Consider the following 22274-nt stretch of genomic DNA (forward strand, 5'->3'; position numbering starts at 1 on the left):
AAATGTGAGCATTTGCTGCCAAACTGAATCTCTTTCTGTATTTTTTACACTGTCGGTTGAACAAAACAAGTACTTCTAGAAATTTGTGGAAGTTTGATGGACGTTTTTCGACAAAAGATTCATTGAAAAAAATTGGAACAAATGAATAAATAATGAAAACAATAATTACTTATTATGCGTAAATGTCATTCCAACTGTAGTTATCAGTATCATGTTCATTCTTTTTGTGATTTCTAACTGGAAGAATAATTTGCCATTCTGCTCTTCCGCTCCCCGTTGGATCCTTCATAACTGGGTCTGACGAGGCCTGCTGTGCATGAATTTGAAAAAGAAAATTTGACTTGAATTCAAAACAATTCCCTGTGCTGTCATGCATGAGCGACACTTCATTGTTCTACCAAGTGTGGCTTGGCGGTTAAGGCACGGGACCGAATAGAGCGATGTGCCATTCGGAGCGGCTCGGTGGGTCACGCCAGCTTTTGATTGGCCTCATCCAACGACAATCAGCCGGAGCCACGTCTTTCCGCCCCAATCACTGTCGAGCAACAGGAGGACCGATTGTGCAGCCAATTGATAGTGATTGAGAAGAAAGGGAGAGGAGGGGGAGATGGAGGGAGAGAGAAACCATTAACCTCCCTATCCATCTCGCCCTCTATTCTAACCCTATCAGTCTGCTCTATCACGCCATCCTCTGGGAAAAGACGGCAGAGTAAAACAGAGAGAGATGAGAGGAAGACAGAGCTATCTAGTGACAGCTAGACTTCCATTAGGACTGATAGCATCACGCCAAAGACAAGTGTCTGAGCACACTTTTCTGATGGGGCACGCACACATTCAATCAAGTGTTTTTTTTAAAAGGGAAAAACCACAAGAGAGAATGATACGACAGGAAAGAGGGGAGTGAGAGAAAAGGCAGGAAACACGATTAAGAGAAAGAGAGTGAGAAGTGAAGTTTGAGATATTAAGAGAAATGGAAACCATCCCTCTCTGGCTAATGATGGGATCTTGGTCAGTCTCCTCACATATCTGCACTGTTAGAAGGAATTAGCACCACTTTTCTCTTCTCTTCAGTAAGGAAGAGAGCAGGCCTACAATTAACAATTATTCTTATTATTGATTCATCTGCAGATTATTTTCAATTCTCTCACTACTCTTACGGCCGGGACACACTGGACGCATGAGCAGCACGTGACGGCTACCTCGCTGAACTGCTGCCGTTTCTTTCTACATAGAGTTTGCCTTTCATAATGGTCATTTTCATTTCATTATAATTATTAATTTATATTTTTTTTAGACAGAAAAAGGTTAAGAAGCGTGTGCTCATTTGTTATAATAAAAACCTGTTGAAAGCTGGTACTTCATTCATTCATGGAGTCATGCAAGTCATTGCATTTTCTACAACACTGTTCTGCAACTATTTCAAAATAAAAGCCTTTTGTTAACAAATCAAGGAATTCTGTCCTCAGAAAAAAAAATGCTACAGGGCTTTTATTTTGAAATGGAAACAGGAATAAAAAATAAATTGTAACTTTTTTTCATGTCTGTGACATATTCTACTGATGTCTAGACATTGAAACTGTAGTAATGTCGCTGGTATGATGTCACGCTGTGAAACGTATGCAGGATGTGGAAGAAATAGGCGAGACCTTGAATCTCTTCAGACACGCGTGCTGTGTGGCTGCTCTAACCTGTTAACATGGACGGCAAAATAAAGAGCAAGAGGTTCCGTGACGGACACGCGCTACCCACGTTCCCAGTGTGCCCCAGCCGTTACAAATGTGACTGTTTTTATACACACAGTACAGACATTTACCGTTACAAGGTCTATAAATGTGGACATCTACATACGTGATATGTGAGCGTGCACTAATGCGTGATTAACAGTATTGTGTGTGTTGTGTATGAGTGTGTGTGTTCAGTCCTGTGCTGACGAAGGTGATATAATGGTTTGAACTCTTGTAATTGAGTGCCATATACCTACACGGCTACACCGCCACCCACGCCACCGCTTCTCCCTTCTAGTCACCGTACCCCCCCGTCTACGCCTCGCTGCACCAGGTCTATTAACATTTACATAACAATGACCACCTCCTTGCTCAAAGTCTGTGTGTGCATGGGCAGTCCTGATGTGTCAGTGGTTGGTGTGTGTATGTGTGTGTGTGTGTGTGTGTGTGTGCGTAGGACATGCAAGTACTCATTCAAGCTTTACACTGTCAAGCCAGTGAGTGGGAAAGGTGAAGCTGGAGTCGTGCTCATAAATCTAAATGAACAGGTCGGACGTTTAGTGGGCTGAACGAAACTGAAGAAAATAAATATTTTTTTAAAAATGGGGGGAAATGTTCCTCCTCCATCTGTTCGAGCATTTAAAGCTAATCACATTTCCTGCGTTGCTCCACGTACGATCGGAGTGATAAAACAAAAGTGTCAGCCAACAATCGCTGATGTTTAAACGCTGCATTACGCACTTGTTAACTTCCTCAGTCAGCCGGCGTTTGATGAATTATGGAAAATTAATCTTTGAGCTGCTTAGAACTGACTGATTAGCTGTATCCAGTTCACTAAAATGTCAGCCTTGATTGATACAACCAGCTGCTTATTATGTGTGTTGATGTCAGTCTGTGCTAATGTGTTTGCTAACGAGATTGGCAGCGAACCAGTAATATGTGAATGTAAACAGATCGACACACACACACACGCACACAGACACACACACACACATAGAGAGTGGATTGATGTCTGACGAAACCCTATGGGTAAGATATTACTTGATGAGGCCTTGTTGAGAGAGCCAACAGCACAATGCGGACCATTGTTTGCTATTGTAGGGACTCAAACCAACATCTTGTGAATGGCACGAGAACTTTGTGTGTGTACATGAATACAGATTCCTTGGAGGGATGAGAGCCTCGGTGAAATGTGGAGTGGGAAATCTCTTTCAGAGGCTGAATGGAAAGTCAGACAATGGTGTTAGCCCACACACACACACACACACACGAATACTGTATATGTTTGTATGCTGAGTGTGTGTGATTCAAAGACATGCAGATGTGGTTGAGTCAACGAACGAGCACAAGAACCATCGCTAGTACAAAATGCGATTGAGACATACATGCTTTTATGTGCTCGCACACTCGCAAACACACACATGCTTGACACTTGAACAAAGGTTGTCTCATGCATACACATAATACATAATTTCCCCTCCACTTTATCAAGCCCTCCAAGTCCTTCTCGTCTGTTTCCAGGACGCTCGCTCGGAACACGGTCTCCCTTCTCACACCGGGGGAGATGAATATTCATGCGTTCGGCAATTAGTCGTCACCGCACTCCACGCCGCTATCATATGCATGGCTGCCATCAAAGACGCGTTGTCCGTATGTATGTGTGTGACACTGCGAGTCCGAGTACGTGTACAAAGACAGGAAGAATGGCAGCTGGGGCATCAAATTCAGTCGGAGCTTTCTACCTTTTTTTTTGGCTATGAAACAGAAAAATGAAATGATTTGATGATGGGAAGTCTTGACTGAGCCAAGACACCATGTGATGATTTCCCACAGTGGCAGTTTTTTGCACAGAAGAGAGGTGCTTGAAAAAGTTAGTGTTGAGTCAAAGAGTGACATTGTTCTTAGTGAAGCAGCTTTCATAACTCTAGCTAACAGGCGGCACTTAATGAAGTTGCTAATCTGATAGCAAGTATTTCCTCATTTAGACCAACAATAACACAGTTTTGAGAGATGACTAGTGTGTGCGTGTGTGTGGTTGTGTGTATACAGCCTGAGGGTGAGTGAATGGATCCTTATCGATAAAGCAGGGCTCAACAATAAGGCTTGCCCGCTTGCCAAGTAAAATGTCACGTGGGGCTCGTAAATCTAGCAAAAAAGAATCAAACACATTGGGTTTCTTTCCAGAGCTGATGATGGAAGTAGCTGAGGAGTGAGTATTTTCATATACTGTATTGCTGTTTTACCACTGTACGGCACTTTGGTTTTAAATGTGCTCTATAAATAAACAAAATTTGAAACTTTCATCATTCGCGAGAAAATGGCAGCGGGTAAAGACAATGAGCTGAAGTGCAAGTCAATTATCCTGTAAACAGGAGTTTAGCTGGGTGGCGTTAGCGAGGATGTGGCCGAAACTCCGACTATGTATTGCGCAGTTTGCCGCAAGTTTGAGAGCAAGGCAAATAAAAGAAAAATGTCAATTAAGGCTAGTCTTTGTTATTATTTCATAACCAATAATAAATATAACAATTTGTATAAGGGGAAAGTAAAAATTGACTTCGAGCAAGTAGATTTCTGACCCACTGATTCCTAAAAATGTCAGCTGGTGCAGACTTTTTCCTGTTTGCTCACACACACACATACAGAAAGTCAAATGTGCAAATGTGATAAACACATACAACGAGCACACAATAACAGACAAACTATAATGCAGCATCTGCTGCAGTTCCTGAAATAACATACCGTCTCATGAAATGCACACACGCATAAACTCACACACACAGCAGGCCGTCCTCTCCTGCTGTCATATCCTCCATTGATAATAATGACAGTGATGAATATAGCTGGAACAGAGCGAGTCATAAATCACCGGGCCTCGCCCCTAACTCTGACTCACCGCGCCGGGCCTTCATGTGTGTCTGTGTGTGTGTGTGTGTGTGTGTGTGTGTGTGTGTGTGTGTGTGTGTGTGTGTGTGTGTGTGTGTGTGTGTGTGTGTGTGTGAGTGTGTGTGTGTGTGTGTGAGTGAGTGAGTGAAGAAGGGGGGGCGAGAGAAGGGAGGACTTGTCGTGGTGCTACGCATCAGTGGATATGTCCAGTGACACCTTAATGTGCTTGGCTTGTCTGAGGAACCCCCGCAGGCAACCAGCTACACACACACACACACACACACACAGATGTCTACTCGCAGGATGAGAGCAGGGCTGAGTGTATCTATTTCATGAGAATATGGGGGAAAGGGGAGCATGGTTGCATTCCTCATGCAAGCTCACTGGTGTGCTTTTGTGTGTGTATGTGTGTGTGTGTGTGTACTACAGTAGCACCCTGCTCCATCTCAAAACCAGCCTCCTACCGCCATCAATTCCACAATTTTCCACCTCTGCCTCCTTTAAGAAAAAGACCAAGTGTTTGTGAGTGTGAGAGAGAGAGAAAGGGGAGAAAAGAAGGGGCGCAGCAGCGATGGTGAGAGATCATTAAAAACATGGGAATGGGATCAGGAGAAGGCAGTTGAGAGGGGAGGACTCAATTTGGGCTTAGATGGAAACATGGGAGCGTGTGTGTGTGTGAGTGTGTGTGGCAGTCGAGGCATGGATTTATAAAAGTAGGGATGGGGGTGGGGGGGGCATAGCGGGATAGATGGAGGGCAGAGGGATAAAGATGAGGGTAGGACGGAGGGCGAGAGAAGGGAATTGCCCCCTCTAGTCATTAGTGCTGGAAAGGGGGTTTAGCTAGGAGGTCTGGCAACCGCAGCCCCCCATTCTGCTTAACCCGAGCCTGCTAACCATTAATGGGGATCAAACACACAGCGAGATGAAGGTGTGTGTGAGAGAGAGAGAGAGAGTGTGTGTGTGAACATGATGGGGGGAGTTCTGAAGAGAAGGGCATGATGGGAGGTGGAGGGAGACAGAACAACCTTGAGTGTAAATGGTTGTACGGGTGTGTGTGTGTGTGTGTGTGTGTGTGTGTGTGTGTGTGTGTGTGTGTGTACATGAATCGTGTGAGCCTGAGTGTGTTCTTGTCTAGTACGAGTGTCTATAAGTAAAAATGTGTATGTGTGTGTGTCCCACATGCCCTTAGCTGCTCTAGCTGCCAAGATAAAGTGGAGCAGGCCACCAAGTCACAAAGACACTCACACACAAAAACTAACACCAACTGTGTATACCTCCACCTTCATCTCCACATATTGGCTAGTGTGTACACCGCTGCCTGAAATTTACAGAGTGCATCACATTAGCAGTCTTCAAAACTCACAATTACATCATAAAATATGCCAGCGGCAAATCTAACTAATTTAAGAACGTGACATGTGTACTGACAACACAAAGCCATTGCTAGCAGTTAATGCTACTTCCAATTGTCCCCCTAACTCCTCCCGATTACTGAAGCCATGTGCTGATTTATCTCCAGGGACAAACGCCCATACAGTTTTGGATTTTAGTTTTTGTAGTGTAACTGAAACTCGGGTATTATATTGGTACTCACATTGAGCAATTTCAAACAATACCAAGCCCCCTTTGCAACAGTAGTTTACTTGGAATACAAAGAGTGTATCGCAGATTACCAATATCATTAATGCAGCTCCAGTCATAGACCACTGGAAATAGGAAAAAGGGACAGAAGATTTCCTTTTCATGGCCAGACTTTGGTCTCGCCTAGCCTCAAACAGCCTTTCACAAAACAGACACATATCTCAGCCTTTTTAATCAGACAATCTTTCCCCAAAGCCCGTTTTAGATCTATTAAATACAGACATATTCGCATCATGTACAACCCCACTTTACTTTCTCTCCCCCCCTCCCTCCATCTCTGCTTCCTTCACTCACCACACTAATGAGACAGAAAAACAAGGGGAGCAGCTGGGCCTGGGGAGCAACAGAGATGCGACACGCTCTCCTCCTCCTCCTCCCCCCTTCTCCTTCCTCCCCCCTCCCGAACTCACCATCAAAGTAGACACAACTCTCGCCAGCGGTGGGGCTGGTAATGACCGCGGGCACACACACACACACACCACATGTGACCTATAACACTCGCTGTATGTCAGTGTGTGTGTGTATTAACGTCTTGATTATTAGTGAACCGTCATGGTGGTAGTGTGTGTAGCTGGTGTGTGTTGCGGTGTAATTACATCCAGTGGGGATGAGTTGTGTTGTGATTGTACACTGGGTAGGAGGGTTAACATATACAGGAACTAATGGCTAATGGGGGTGAGGTTTGCACTGAACAGTTTGTACTAGACTGCTGTGGTGGAAATGACCGTCGCAACATGCAATACAACACGATTGCATGTGTGAATGTGTGTGCGTGTCGAGCTTGTGGGTCCGCCCCGAATGAAATATGTAACAGGAGCCATATGTGTTAACAAGGCATTGTTAGCTCTGTACCTGTGGTAACTGCCGTATTGAGGCATGCTGGCTATGGAGGCCAATGATGGCTACATACATACATACACCCATCATTACAGCAACCATACTGGGTGTGTTCACCACATGTAAGAATTTCATAAATCCATGTGACATGTTATGTGGTCACTCTCGGTTCCCGCGTCACAGCTGCACACAAACGTGTATTTCTGTGTGGAGTTTTGTTGTGCACGTGTGTCTGAACATGTGCATATTTTTGTGTGTGTGCATCTCCAACACTGAACTCACCTGTTTGTCAGTCAGCGTGTAGATGTGTTGCAGGTCGGGGCTGAACAGCATGTCTCTCAGTAAGGGACTCCCACCCTCGCTCACAGTCACCTTCTCGTAGAGCACCGCCGGACGGTTGGGACTCACAGAGTTCACCAAGATCTACAGAGAAACACGAAAGAGAGAACAGTTAGAGAAAGACTCACATAAATACTGTAATCAAGATTCATATAAAACTCTTATAAAAGTAAGGGCTGTGCAATTAATTGGACTTCAAATTCCAATTACGTCACACCCTCCCCTTGCAATATCCAACAAACGTATCTCACATTGCACGTTTTCTCAAGTTGAAACACACTGACCGTGTGTGTTGCCCTCCAGCTGGGGCTATAGACTGCATTTGCTTCAGCAGTAACAGGTGGTTATTATTATAATGTGGAAGGCAGTGGGAAATTATCTAAACTTTGGAGATAAGTTGAAAGCGCATCTGAACGGCTTAATTGAAAGGCTGCGTTAATAGCCGTATTGAATATCGTATCATTATTGTGAACACAGACATGATTACAGGGGTATATGCACAGACAGGAACATTATTGACTGGATAATGATGTTATTACACCTGCAGAAAAAAACCCAGCTCTATTCAGCACCTGGGAGGAAGGAACTAATGGAAACACTTTGAAAACTGAAATAATGACAAAAAGTGGTGTGTGTATGAAAACACTGCAACCCTGTGTGAAGCCCAGAGAGGATAACAGCGAGACGCTATCTGTGGATTTCAATGGAAACGTAATCATCCGCCATCACCTGTAGACAAATGTAACTATTGAACTCGCAGTGCGAGCCAGCAGGCGCGTATACACACACACATACATATGCGCGGACGCTGAAATTTTCTTTGTGAGCTTTGGCGAATAATTTGCCCAGATATGGAAAGTAATGGTGCAGATACAAGATAGGAGATTGGCTGGCTGGGGGATGGCTGTGAGCCAAAGTCATCCCGGCAGCAAATGAAAAGCGCAGAGCGACGGGTTGGGGTGGGGGGGGTGCAAGTATCAGCTCTCCATTACTGAGCTTTGTCGACTCGCGCCGCTATCAGCCCACAGTGACAAGGAAGGGACAGCAGGCAATGACTAGCTGGAAAATGATACTGAACACACACACACGCACACACACACACACACACACACACACATACACACATACACACATACATACATACATACATACACGCAGACAAATAGGTTCACACTCTGATAGATGAAAAATGATAAGATGAAAACAGACACACACACACACACACAGACGATGATAGATATGCATACGCTAATATGTGTTTTGATAGATATGTACATGCACACGCACAGAAACAGGTTTGCAGGGGTGGACGCCGAGCGCGCACACACACACACACACACACACACACACACTTTGCGATGAAAGAATTTATTTACAATCTCACCAAAAGAAACCAGGGGCAACAATCCCATTATCTCTCCCTGCCTGTGTGTGTGTGTGTGTGTGTGTGTGTGTGTGTGTGTGTGTGCCAGAGAGCGAGAGAGCGAGAGAGGCCAAGACAGATAGAGAGAGAAAGAGCTCATAAGGCTGTGATGAAGCACTGGAGAAGAGAGGAAATATGGATGTTATTATCTAGATAATGGGCCCGTAAACAAAGGATACATTTCATTCACGGATGGCTCGCATCTAAATGAGCGCGGGAGCACACACACACATACCAACACACATAGCAACATACTGTAGTTTTAAACACAGACAACCGGAATGAGGATAAATTGCTGGCTGACACACACAAAGGTGTAAGAACAGGTTTTTTTTATGTTGTGGGCTCCCGGCATCATTTTCTCCCTCTCTCTTTCACACAAAAAAAGGATATTCCAGTTGGCAGCCACATCTATCTCTGGAGAGTCCAGTTCACTGGCTAATGACCAGTCCCCCCAGCCTAGACTGGTTTTGCACACACACAATAATACAGAGAATAAAAGTCTGTCTTTCCTATCTTCTGTTTGCATCCATCTGCTTGTCTCTCTGTGCATCTTCCAGCCTGCAAAATCCCAAGTGTCCAAACGACTGTCTCTCCATAGTTTACCTCACTTTGTCCATGACTGATTCCAGCATCGCTTGGCGTTCGTTGCACACGTTACTTTTTTTTCCCCTCCTGTGTTTGTTTCACTCTTCATTCTCCTCCCTACCCTTTCTCTAAGGATGCAGTTCATATGCAGTGCTAACATGTTCTTTTTTAAATGTGTGAGGAAGAATGAGAAAGGTGAGAAGAAAGAGAGGAAACGGAGGAGTGGGCGAGTGAGAGTGGGTGACGTGCGAAAACAACAGGTAATAAATCGTCTCAAATCAATTTATTCCACGGGCGCTGCAGCCAAGACTGGCCAGAGAGAATATGGAAACCAGGGAGAGAACAAAGGACCATGGGATATATAAACTGAACAGATGGATGGATGGATAGATGGATGGATGGATGGATGGGAAACATTTGTCTAATTGAATCACTCTGAGCTACTGTGCCGGGCAAACAAGCACTAGAATCTAATAATCAGGTTAACCAGGAGGAGCTGTACGTTTAGGAGGGTTAAGAGCTTCCTCTAGACATGTACACATACGTGTGTACAATCACGTATGTGGGCATGTAAGCTTGCATACCTGCACATATGTCTATCTGTTTTCACATTCATCTACACAAATCTGTATGATTTCACACATGTATGTTTACATGCATGCACAGCTCTATGTGAATATGCATGAATGTGTTCTGAACTAAGTCAAGAAATCAATGTGGTAGTCAGTGATGATCGGAGACACTGCTGCTGCTGTCTCCTCCGTATCGCTTAGCTTTCCGCTAAGTGGTTGATGGATGGATTCATAGAATGATGCTGTGCTTGTGTTTTTCAGGAAAAGCCCATCTCTACTCTCTTGTCAACATGCATAATGTAACATTAACAGACTTTAAACACATTAGGGGCGCTGTCTTAAGTGAGGACGTAGAGAAGCACCGAGAAAGGTTCGGAGAGGACGAAGACAAAGCGCAGTGTTTAAGAGTAGAGAGTAATGAGGAGCGAAAGCCACGTGAAAAGAATAGCAGATGAATAATAATAACAGTGGGAAATACTACAGTCTCTGTTGTAAAGCGCCAAACCTGGCTTTTCATAACTGCTACTCCGAGATCTTCCATGACCTACAAGTGCTATTTCTTCCTGGATGTTGTCTGCCAGCTCAACAAAACAGAAAATAAAAAGAGATGAAGTAATAATAACTTGTGATTTCCGCTACAACTGTGCTCTCTGGAGAGAAGTGGCCCAACAATGTTGAAAACAGCTGAAATCTGATATCTAACGCGGTAAATGAGTGAAACAAGTTGTAGTATATAACTTGTAATGTCCCATTTTTAACATTCCCCAACATCCCCAGGGATTTTATCACCATCCCTGACTTTCCCCATCTGCATCAGCATACCTCTTGATATTCATAAACCTTGCATAATTCCTGTATTAGAAAAAAAGATTGCAAATAAAATCAACACTGCTCCATCTAGTGTTGTCACGATTCCAAAATTACTACTTCGATACGATGCCCTGCCTAAATATCCTGATACCGATACAGAAACGATACCACGGCAAAACTCTAAAACATCAGGAAAGTCATGGAATAATAGATTTTATGTGATTAATTTGATGGTAAACTGTATATTTGTATCCAGATATCACTTATTAAACAGCGCCCAGTCCTAATTTTGTCCACTAAAGCAGAGTGCTGCACATAAACACTGACCCGCTGTTGCACATCGATGCATCTCATAGGAAATAGCCTAGAACCTTCATTCTTAAAGTAACACTATTAATAAAATTGGGTATTGTACCGTTTTTAACGGCAGGGTATTGCGATACCTTTCTAGTATTGGTGTACCACCAACACTAACACCATCACCACACTGAAACTACCATCCTCCTCCTCCTTTTTTATCTGTTCGCTGTGCATTAACACCTCCCTAAACCCGCCGATCCACCCAAAATCCCCTAATGCCGAGTTTTATCTGTGCCAAGCAGGCCTGGTTAGCTCTGATAGACACACGGGATGGCTAGGTGGTGATAGGGAGCGAAGCTGGCGGTACGAGGGTGAGAGAGCCGGGCGATAAGACGGTGACGCGTCAATGAGAATGATGCCTGTCATAGCCGCAAGTGACAACTGATGGAGCTTGTGTACATGAAAGTGAGAGACGGAGATTGTCAATTGTGTGTCCTCTATTGCACGGATGGGAAGAAAAGGAGGAAGGGAACAAAAAAGGGGGGAAAGTGAGGGAAGAACTGGAGGAGCTACAGAAGGATGGAAGAGTAGAAGAAGAAACTTATTGTATAAAAAAAACTTGCTTTACGCAGTAACTTCAAATAAAAGGATGGAAGGAAAAATCAAGAAAAGAGAAGAAAAGGAGAAACTTCAAAGACTCCAAGAAAATGAATTAGCAGCTCGTAGAACGGAACCAAATGAAATGGTCCAGGTGTTCCCATGTCTGACTGAGAGCCATAACACACCAGCATGAGCATATAGCTCCAGTAATGGCTCTGACATTTCAAAGCAGATTTGGAGATGTGCGTGAACACAATACTTGGCTCGCTCATAGCATGTAAGAACACACACACACACACACACACACACAAACACATACAAGCACACATACGCTACCTTTATAGAGGGGTAAATTGGACATAACAAGGTCTACCCGTGCATAATGGTAGCAGGCCCCACATTCCTGACTTTGATGTGAAGGGGGCCCCCGTGTGCATGAGTGTGTGTATGTGTGTGTGTTTAGGGGGCCCTATTGAACCGGGCAATTCAGCGTGGCCCTCTCCAGAACAAAAGGAAATGAAGAAAAGCAGCAAGAGGGTCATGAACAGAGGAGAGGAAAGTGTCCGGGTCCTCCAGTCATTGGACTGTGGGAAGGAGTGATGAAGTGGGTGAAGGAGTGAACAACAGATGACGATACTTTGTATTAGTGGACTCTAGTGCCTGGGTGATCTTGTGTATTGTAATATACCACTTGGCTGTGCTGAGCTGGGCCTTACGGTTGTTAATGCTACCAATTTTTCATGTTTAAATCAGTAATATACAGTCATTAATTTGTATCTAGGAGGCACCTACCAGCCCCTTACAAGATGTGATCCTTTCTGTGATTTATCCCCCCCACCCTTTTTTTGCTGTTAAAGATCATGTGACCCTGCAGCGTTACTGTGTCTGGGATAATTTCACACAGCCAAATAAACTCATACAACAGTCCCACACATCATATTGGGCTCAGTGGAGAGACTACCCTCTGACAACTCCATGTAAACGTCTCCGGTATCCTCTGTGTCCCTCTTAAAGCTGTGTTTTCTATCTGCAGCAGGGGCGTTCAGATAAAGGGCTGAAATCACTCACTTCCTATCGCAACGGTGAGCTCGGCAGAACTTGAGCGCAGCAGGACACAAAACAAATCCATCAATTGTTCCTCGAAACGGCAAGATGTTGCCATTAGAAACATCAGAGAACATTTTCCCTATCGCTGAGTGTGTGTGTGTGTTTTCAGTTCCTAGCAGCAATTCAAGAGGACAGGGCCACTAGCACTGAGCACATGAGCCTGTGCTTTCAAACACACACATGTGCAGGTACAGCAAGTGGGTAGTAGTACACTCATTCTCTGTGATACTGCTGCAGTGCATTGTTAGTGAGAGGAGAGCATCCCCTGGTTATATGAATTTATTTTTTGATGGAATAAGTTGTTTTATCTAGCACAAAGAGACTCTCTTTTAGTCCCATAGCTCCAAGGTTGTGCGTGTGCGTGTCTGGGTGAGTTAGAAGCTGGGAGCAGATGGAGCATCACACGTGAGTGAGTGATCGCCCCGATATATCTATGAGACAAATCCCCCAGCACCACCATCACCATCACCATCACCATCACACACACAGTATATACAGCCGGCCACATAGAAGAGCTCAGAGTAAACCTATACCATATGTGGGTCAGACAGCCTTTCCTTCAACAGCACCAAGACAGACAAAGAGCTATGGTGACAATGATGGAGGAGGCGTGCACTCAAACACATATATATACAGACACAGTCAGAGGAATGTCAGTGTGGCTGCTATCAAAACACAGCGTGTGTCTGGAGCGGGTTATTTTAAGGTCTGGGACGGAGAGCAGATGCGATCATAAATTTCGCTCTCTTATTTTAGTTTAAACGGCCTTTATTGGTGTGATAGTTGATGGTGTTTGTGTTTTTTTGAGAGGGCGTGCATAGATGGAAGCCCTGCTATGGTGAGAAGCTTCTTAAAGGGATAGTTTGGGTGTTTTGAAGTGGGGTTGTATGAGGTACTTATCCACCAGCTTGGAGAAACAGACAATAGCCACCTAACAAAAATCAATATCAGTTGAAGTGTACGCTATATTTAGAATATTTTTGCCAGTTTACCTCGCCATGAGTCAGCTATACAGTCTATGTTTCTGACGGGCAACTGAAGCAGTTATCTATGCTCTCGCCAAAGCAACCAGACTGCATTGAAAAAAACAGTAATTTTACCTCACAGAACATGGAGGTTCCTGGTCTACCGCTGCCTCGATTGGTTAGTTTGATTGTGGTATTGTGTGGCTTCGGTTAGTTCGGATTCACCAATCACACAATAGCTTAAACAAACAACCGATTGAGGCAGCGGTAGAACAGCAACCCTCGTGTTCTGTAAGGTAAAATTACAGTTTTTTTCCAATGGAGTCTGGTGGCTTTGGCGAGAACAAAGACGGATACAACGGCTTTAGTTCCCCATCGGAAAGGGCTGTTTGGCTGCAAGGTAAAGAAGTGAAAATATTCAAAATATAGCGTACACTCAAACTTATATTGATTTTTTTTAGGCAGGCCTTTCTTTCGGTGGCTAAAATACGTTTTGCTTAAGGCCCCGTCCACAGCAGTACATTGCTTTGATTCCGAGCTGTAACTCCTGTCCGGGCCGATATAAATAAATATATAAGCACTCAATAGACTAAATAACCTAGAAGGAGAAAAGAGAGAGAATGACGAGAGTATGTGGCAAAAAAATCATCTCCTCAGACACCCTCTCCGGTAATTTTTCCACACACCACCACACATTACTGACACTAATGCACACACCTTCAAGTCGCCTGTACTCAAGCGCTCGTCTATCATTATCGCACGGTCCATTAAAAGACAATTCTCTAAAAGTCCTTTTTCTAATGTTTCTTCCCCTCCAAAAATTCTGTTATGAAGTGAGATTTGGTTGTCAGGATGTAATTTCACGAGCACTTTATTCATCTAACAACACAGTGTATTTTAAACGAAGCTGCCACCTGACGGGTTCAATCAAGGATCTTGAAGGTTACGTCAAGCGCTCGCCAATGAGTTCAAATATGCGGCCGTGTAATCCGGTGTATTCTGTCATATCAGGTTACTTGCTATGCCAACTCTTATTGACTGGCTCTGGGATTCACCCCCATGTCTGCACCATGGTTATTCATGTGTGAGCCTGTGGCCTTTCACCAGCAGAGCTTACAAAAGGTCACATACTCATTCTCACACACATACAGCTACAACGGGCTGTGGAGGAAGAGGAGGCATGAAAAAAACAAGCAGGAGAGAAAGGGGAACAAAGAGCCAGCCACATGTTGTATGATTCTCCAAGCGCACATGCATGCATGCAATATAGTGTTAACACAGTGAAAGAAAGTGAGCCACTTTAAGAGCAAATTAAACCTATTCATCACCGTTAAGGCCTTTTAATCCTCATGCTCGCTGAAAATAAAAGACCTCGTCATCGCTCTATCCCTCTATCTCTACCTATGTCTTGCACCCTCAGCCTTCCTCTGTGATGCATTTCTCTTATTCATCTCCTTTTTTCCCTCTTCTTCTCTCCTTTCCTTCCTCCCCTCCTCTTTCCCTCCAAATTAAATGCCTTTAGCTTGCAGTCGTCAGATAAGTGTGCGTAGCGAGTCGCTAGACACGGCAGCGGCGGCGGCATTTCATCTTCCGACCATCACTAAATCACGTTAACTCAATCATCTGCATGGAGTTACACACACGTACACACACATGCGAGTGTGAGAAGCGCTGCATCTAGAGAGGTGCTTTACTATGACTGATTTTATCAGCTGTCTTGCAAACGGGGGAAGAAATTGCACCACAACATTATCATATACAATAAGATGAGACTGGAAGATAGAGCTTTCCAATTGAATGCCTTTTTAGTGTCGCCATTCAAATGAGAAAAGACCTCCTCTTACATTGAGGAGCAACACAAATCCCTTATGGGATATCTCAACCGAGACAATATTACACATTTACATCAAGGACTGCTGAGAGGATATTTATGTTAAAGACATAACGTGCATACACTTAAAGGCTAGATTTCATATTTATATGGCTATGGGTGCTTGCACGGAAGAATAGCAACCTGGCACATGATGCAGTGACCCTGGCATGTTTGGACCCATAGAATTTTTATGTGTACCGTTGCGACTTGCAGCAAGTTGCGGGATCACTGAGATCATGTGTTTAAACCGGTTTAAAACTGTTTAAAACCGCGACCGTAATCCGGGAGAAAAATACGTTTCCCTCAAAACGTATTTTGGTTATGCAGTTAAGTTGTAAGGGAACGTAGTTTTGTGGGAGACTGGCCTCCGGGAGCTGCGTCCGTTTTCTTCGCGGCAAGCTTCGCTACAACCACACACTTTACGGCCCTACTGACGTGTATTCTGTTGTCAACATAACAACTAGGGCTGACAAAAATGCTTCGCAGCTTCGACCGTTGCCATGGTATTCAACCTCCTAATCAGTATTTTAATGCTTTGTGTTTAAAAATAACGATTCAATATATTGGGATACTGTAAGCAATGCGATATATTGCTATTAGGGCTGACTCGAGGCGACGAAGCTTCGACCGTTGCCATGGTAACCAACCTCCAAATCAGTTTTCGAATGCTTTGTTTTGGGTTCTTTTTGTATACAAGTATGTAATAATTATGTATAGATCCCAAAATAGCCCATGAAATTAGGAATAATCCCATAATATTATTCATTATTCATATCCAACATCAATTATTATTAGTTATTCTCAGACAGATATCGTTTGTTGTGTGTAGAGGTGTGTGTGTACAGTAGTGCTGCAGCAGCACTGAAACGGGGGAGATGGAGACAGACAGACAGAAGAACGTGTCAGAAGCTTCGAAGCTTCGAATACCTTTGAATATTTCTCACCGAAGCTATGGTATTCAAAATGGTATTCTGGACAGCCTTTATAGCAACAAACAACAATCTCCATTTTCTTTTGTACAAGTCGAATTACCACAGCAAACAGTTCTATGACCCTTCTACTCCTATTTTATTCCCAAGTTTGGATCACTGCTAACCGTTCAAGCCATTGAGAAAAAGTGAGAGCTATGCTAACAAGCTGCCTTATCAGACACAGGAAGGCGGGAAACCAAACAAAGATCTGGGAAGAGTGCTAAATGCAATGAGGGGGGACCGATGCTATCATCTACGGAGTGTGTATGTGGCTTTGAAGGGAGAAGTGGAGCACATACAAACACAGGAAGAGATCGGCTGGGGAGCAGAGTGTTTGTGTAGGAGTGGGGGGGGAGGGTGTGTGTGTGTTTGTGTGCATACAAAGTGTGTCTATCAATTTGCATTTGTAGCAGAAATGCTCACGTGCGGTGAATTCATGCGAGTGTGCGATTGTGTGCGCGGGAGTTAATCTAAAATCAGTCACATTAAAAAGGCATCAATTAATAGCTCGGAGAAACGAAGAACATAAACACACTCCCACTCCTGATGTGACACTATGCGGCGCCGCTTGACCCAACATTTACTGACTAGATCAGCCATTCACTAGGATTACAGCGAATAGGACCTAATCTGCAGCTGTAATTACCAAGGTAGGTATGTGTGTTTGTGTATGTGTTCGTGTGTGTGTGTGTGTGTGTGTGTGTGCGTCTTCTTGTGGGAGAGCCAAAGTGATTACATGGCCACTGGTGCCTCTAATAGCATCTTTTAGGGAGAGAGAGAGAGAGAGAGGGAGCAATGAGTGATTTCCATCTTTCTTGGGAAGGACCAGAATTATGGCGGAGGAATTCTATGGTGGTTAAGATGTGGGTCTGTTTTGACGGTGCCGTCATGTACAGTAAGAGTGTGTGTGGGTGGGTGTGTGCGTGTGCGTGCAGATGTTTGTAATAGATGTAACACAAGAGGCTAATGGGAGCCAGGCCAAAACCACACCTCAGCGTAATGTGTGCCAAACCATTCCTGGCCACAAATGCCTGCCTCTCCTCCGCCTCTTTCATTTCTCCATCGTCTCCTTATTTCATTTTATTTCACCACCCTTTTCCCGAAGAATTTCTGGTTTTTCCTCGCTTCTTTCCCCTCCCCCCTTTTATTTGTGTTTTGACACTTTCCATTACCCCTTAATCCTCCTCTTTTTCTCTGATTCCTCGCCCTTTTTTCTAAACAGTGTCTTCCTCTTCTGTCTTTCCAAAACACAAGCAAAAAAAAGTGGAAAAAAGAGCCTTACACAGCTCTTACTCACACACCACAAACACCCACGACAGAAAAAGAAACACTGTGAGAGAACAGAAAAGAGAGAAGTTGACGTAAACAAAAGTCAGGATGAGCACAGAAAACTGGCGAACCACAACGACAACGTCAGTCGGTGACACAGAAGATGTTTTAAATTAGGAATAATGTTGGCTGGTAACAATAGGAAGCTTGGTGGCTTAAATGAGAGGAGGTTTAGTGGGGGGGGGAGAAAAGTAATGACAGAACACGCACACACAAATAATGTCTGGCAGTTGTAAAGAACGAGGAATGCAGATGGTGTTTAAAATGAGCTTTTATGGCGTGGTTTAGAGCGATTTACAGCAGCGGTTGGCCTTGTGTGTGTGTGTGTGTTCAATCAGTGAGTGGCAGCATGGTACACTATTCAGAACAAGGTCCTGTAACTTTAGTGTTCCAGTAAGATGAACTGCTCCACCCGCTTTTCTACCATCCCTTCTTTATTTTTCCTGGTCTTCATTTTTGTTTTCCCTTCTCGTTTTGGTCTATAAAATGTCAGGAAATAGGGAAAATTTCCCATTACAATTTACCAGAGCTCAAACTGATGTCTTGTATTTTTTTGACCAACAGTCATAAACCCAAAGATATTCAGTTTACAATTACATACAACAAAGAAAAGCAGTAAAAGGTCAAATTTAAGAAGCTGAAGGCAGCAAATGTTGTGTTATATCTTGGTTTAATAAACGACTTTAGGCCCAGTCACACCAGAAAGTGGCACAGTGAAAATTCAAGTGCACTGTTTGTGAAATAGTGACGAATAGTAAAATAGGCAATGCCAGAAGATTGGTGATGTAGGGACTACTCCAACAAAACCACTTAGTTAGGTTGAGGAAAACATCATGGTTGGGCTTAAAATAAGTATGTAAACCAAGTAAAATACATACGTAAACAACGTAGCATCATTGCAGAAAATGGACAAACGCCACTAATGTAACTTACAAAACAAAAGACAGGTCTGCTGGTTGAAAGCCCTGTGTTTGTTGTACTCAACATACTACCCTCCCATCAGCCATTAGCGGTCTTTTTCCTCTTTTATTCTACATCATTACATTACAGTCAACAGCCAACTGTCCAGTTAGTGAGCTTGATAACTCCTTGTAAACAGTTCACATACTTTATTCAAAAGAAGTATTCGTGCCATCAACTCCTACACATTACAGTCTGGAAACTATTGCTCTTTAGTGGAGCAGTTTATACTCCGACAGAGGCGGTTTGAAAAACAGCTAACAACCTACGATAGATTCCTCCATTACCATTCCCTCAAAGGTCAGCACGTCAAAACAGGTCGCTATGTTGGTGTTGCCGAGTCTTTAATGGATTAACTCATTAAGCGACTATTCATTCATAAGATGTCAGTATGTTGTGATAGTTATCACTATACAAGTTTTGCCCTTATCACTAAACTCCCTTTCAGTGTCTGTTACACAATGTATAAGTAGGTCAAAAGTGCAAACCTCGCTCCTGGTTTCTGTAGAAGAGAGGAGGAGGCACATTCCTGCCATGACTGCTCTAATCCTGTCCTTCAATACAACCCTCTACTGCCTCACCAACTACTCTGTGTGTCTGTGTATGTTGATGTATGCCTGCGAGTATGTTAATATCTCTGTATGTGTTAAAACACAAACATAACAGTCTAGTTGTATCCACCAAAGACGCTCCATGTGTCAAGGGGGGAATGGAAAGACATCGGCATAGCAACCTCATAACAATCAGTGCAGGGAGGTACAGAGGAAGAGAGGAGTATATATGTGTGTGTTTGTGTCAGTTCCACATTACAAGACAGTGTCAGTGAGGCAGAAAAAGAGCGTGGGGGGGGGAAGTGAACTTTGGGTTCGAGTCAAAAGCACCAAAATATGTGTTTTTCTTTAGAGTTTAATGGTGATGTAGTACGTGATCTGTAGGTCCGGTGGGGTTTCTGCTGTTAGCTTAACACGGCTGGACTCTATTTGTGTTTGTCCAGGAGGCACAACTCTGTTTTTCTTGGCATGAGGCTAAATATAATGCCTTCTGCTGAGAGCTGAGGAGAGAGATGTACTGATGGATGAAGTTTAAGTTACTGATGCATCGAATCAGGGCAGGGAGAGGGGGCGGGCAGCTTTTTCCAAAAACAAAAAATATAAGTATGTAACCTGTACGTGAATGTGAATCAACTTGAGGAAGTTCATTTTTGTGCATCTTCACAAAATCAGAAATCTACGAAGAGCAGAGAAGAGAAAGGTGGTTTGCAGATTGTGTTGATTAACAAATGTTTTTCAGCAGAGTTTGGCTCTTGAACGCACATGTGCACTCAATAACTAGTGTGCTGTAGCATCGCTTTTTCACTTCCTTCAGTGGAAGTCGCCCAGTTCTCTTCTCCACCCAAGCAAAGACAACATTAGTTTCTGTCTGAAACCTAAAGCCTGACCCTGCAGTGCGGTAAGACAAAATATGACTCTTTTCCTCCCCTCATCCCTCCATCTCCAGGTGAGACCACCCACTTTTTTGCCTAGATTACTAACTCTTCTTTGGAGGGGGAAGCCAGAGGAAAGTCCCTGGCTTGGGTTCGGGCCTGGTGCGGGGAATCCACCTCTGAAGCTGAGGCGGAGAGGAAAGGGAGATCTGGGAAGACTGCCACTGACAGGAACACAAATGAGAGTTGGAGCGTTGTGGCTTCCACGCATCCGCTAAACTCCTTCAACGCATTTTTCTTCCACCGCTTCATCTCTGTGTTGTTCATTCAGCATTATTCTCCTCTTTGCATTTTTTATATCTCACTCCATCTTTCGGCTCGGTTCCCATTTCCCTCCCTTTCCCTCACCCTCCCTGCCCGCTCATTCCACTCTCCCGGTGTGTGTAATGGTCCACGGGGACGGTCTTGGCTGCTGCTAACCAAATACAACGAGCATGACTGATTTAAGAGCCAAAAGACTGGACGGGACAGAGAGAGGGAGAAATTATGCGTGTGTGTGTGTGTGCGTGAGAAAGAGAGTTAAAGAGAAGAAGAGAAAGTGGAAAGCAGTGAAGTCCAGTACAAGCTGAAGAGAAACAATTAAACAAGTGAAGGATGAGAAAGAGAGACTGAGCTGCTACAGTCATCCTCAGAGAGAGCAGGGAATAAGAGACCACACATAGCTCTAACCGGACCCTATTAAAACACACTAAACACTACACTACTGTATGTGTGTGTGTGACAGAGGAAAGGGACAGCTGTGGTGACATTTAGCAGATGTGCCAGCCATGTGTGCAGGCACGCCGAGACATGACCTAGTCCCAGGTGCTGTTTAATCCCTTACAGTCGTGATATTACTCATTAAATGACACCAATGGAAAAGAGAAATGAGGAAGATACATTTTTGACCCTCGCCTTCTCTATTTTGAAATGTTGAAAATATGGTCATTGCTCAATATCTGACCTTCCCTTTTCTGTTAGTTTTTTGTTTGGATCAGCTAACTCAGCATCTCCTGAGGTAAACAGGTCATCTGTAAGTGCAAAGCTCCAACTGAAAGCAACATAAAAGCTCTTCATAAGCTTCGACAGCATACAGGGATAAAAGAGATGACAAAACTGAAAACAAAATATTGCATTTCCAGATAACACGTAGGTCGACACATTTCCTGGTGTGTGTTGAACTCCGGGTGTGATTTAAACACAGAGTGGTGTGTAAGGAGAGTCTATCAGCTCCCTGTCTGTCCCAGCTGTTGTTTAGAACTTGATCTAGGTTTGCTGCGGCAGTCAGTGTTACAGGTGTTACATGGTGTTTGGGCATACATCAATTACATTACTTGCCCGTTCTACGGTCTGTTATTTCTTTATAGCAGACCGTTGCTATGTATAACAGACCGTTGCTATGGCCACAGCTCTGATGTCGGACTCTGGCGGACTGTTTTTGTTTCAAATTATTGATTTCTTAATTAAGTAGCTGTGTATTAAGCGGGATAATGTACAGCTAGCGGATCATTGTTGTGAAATAAACCCAGACAGGGCAATGCAGCAGGGGTCTTGCATCGCCCTGAAGTTGGACGACGGACACTACAAACCTGCAGCCCCGCAGCGAAAGCTTGACCGGAGAGGCCATACACACAGTAACCCAAGGTTAAAGAGCACAGTAAGCGCTCTACATATTAAGCGTCATCTTTTCTTGTAGAATATCCGGTGTAATCAGTAACATCGGTGTCACGAGTTTATTAACCGGTGGGAAAATGTCCTCACCGTGACTTCCCTAACTTGATCTCAAATTCAATCTCACTCCTCCTGTCTGTTTTATGAAAGCACACAACCACAGACTTCTTCCGACACAACAGTGCGGTTTAACTGTGTACACAAACTGGTTGAAGGAAT

At 43.9% G+C, this 22274-nt stretch overlaps 1 protein-coding gene across 1 annotated transcript in view; it reads right to left on the bottom strand.

Moving 5' to 3' along the window:
- Positions 1-22274, bottom strand: part of plxna1b (plexin A1b) — a 229691-nt gene that overhangs the window by 116925 nt on the left and 90492 nt on the right. The window contains 1 exon segment of the mRNA XM_074629397.1: positions 7368-7508. Within this exon segment, the coding sequence (XP_074485498.1) occupies positions 7368-7508 (141 nt within the window).

The sequence above is a fragment of the Sebastes fasciatus genome, chromosome 1 (genome assembly GCF_043250625.1).
Source record: "Sebastes fasciatus isolate fSebFas1 chromosome 1, fSebFas1.pri, whole genome shotgun sequence".
Classification (NCBI taxonomy): Eukaryota; Metazoa; Chordata; class Actinopteri; order Perciformes; family Sebastidae; genus Sebastes; species Sebastes fasciatus.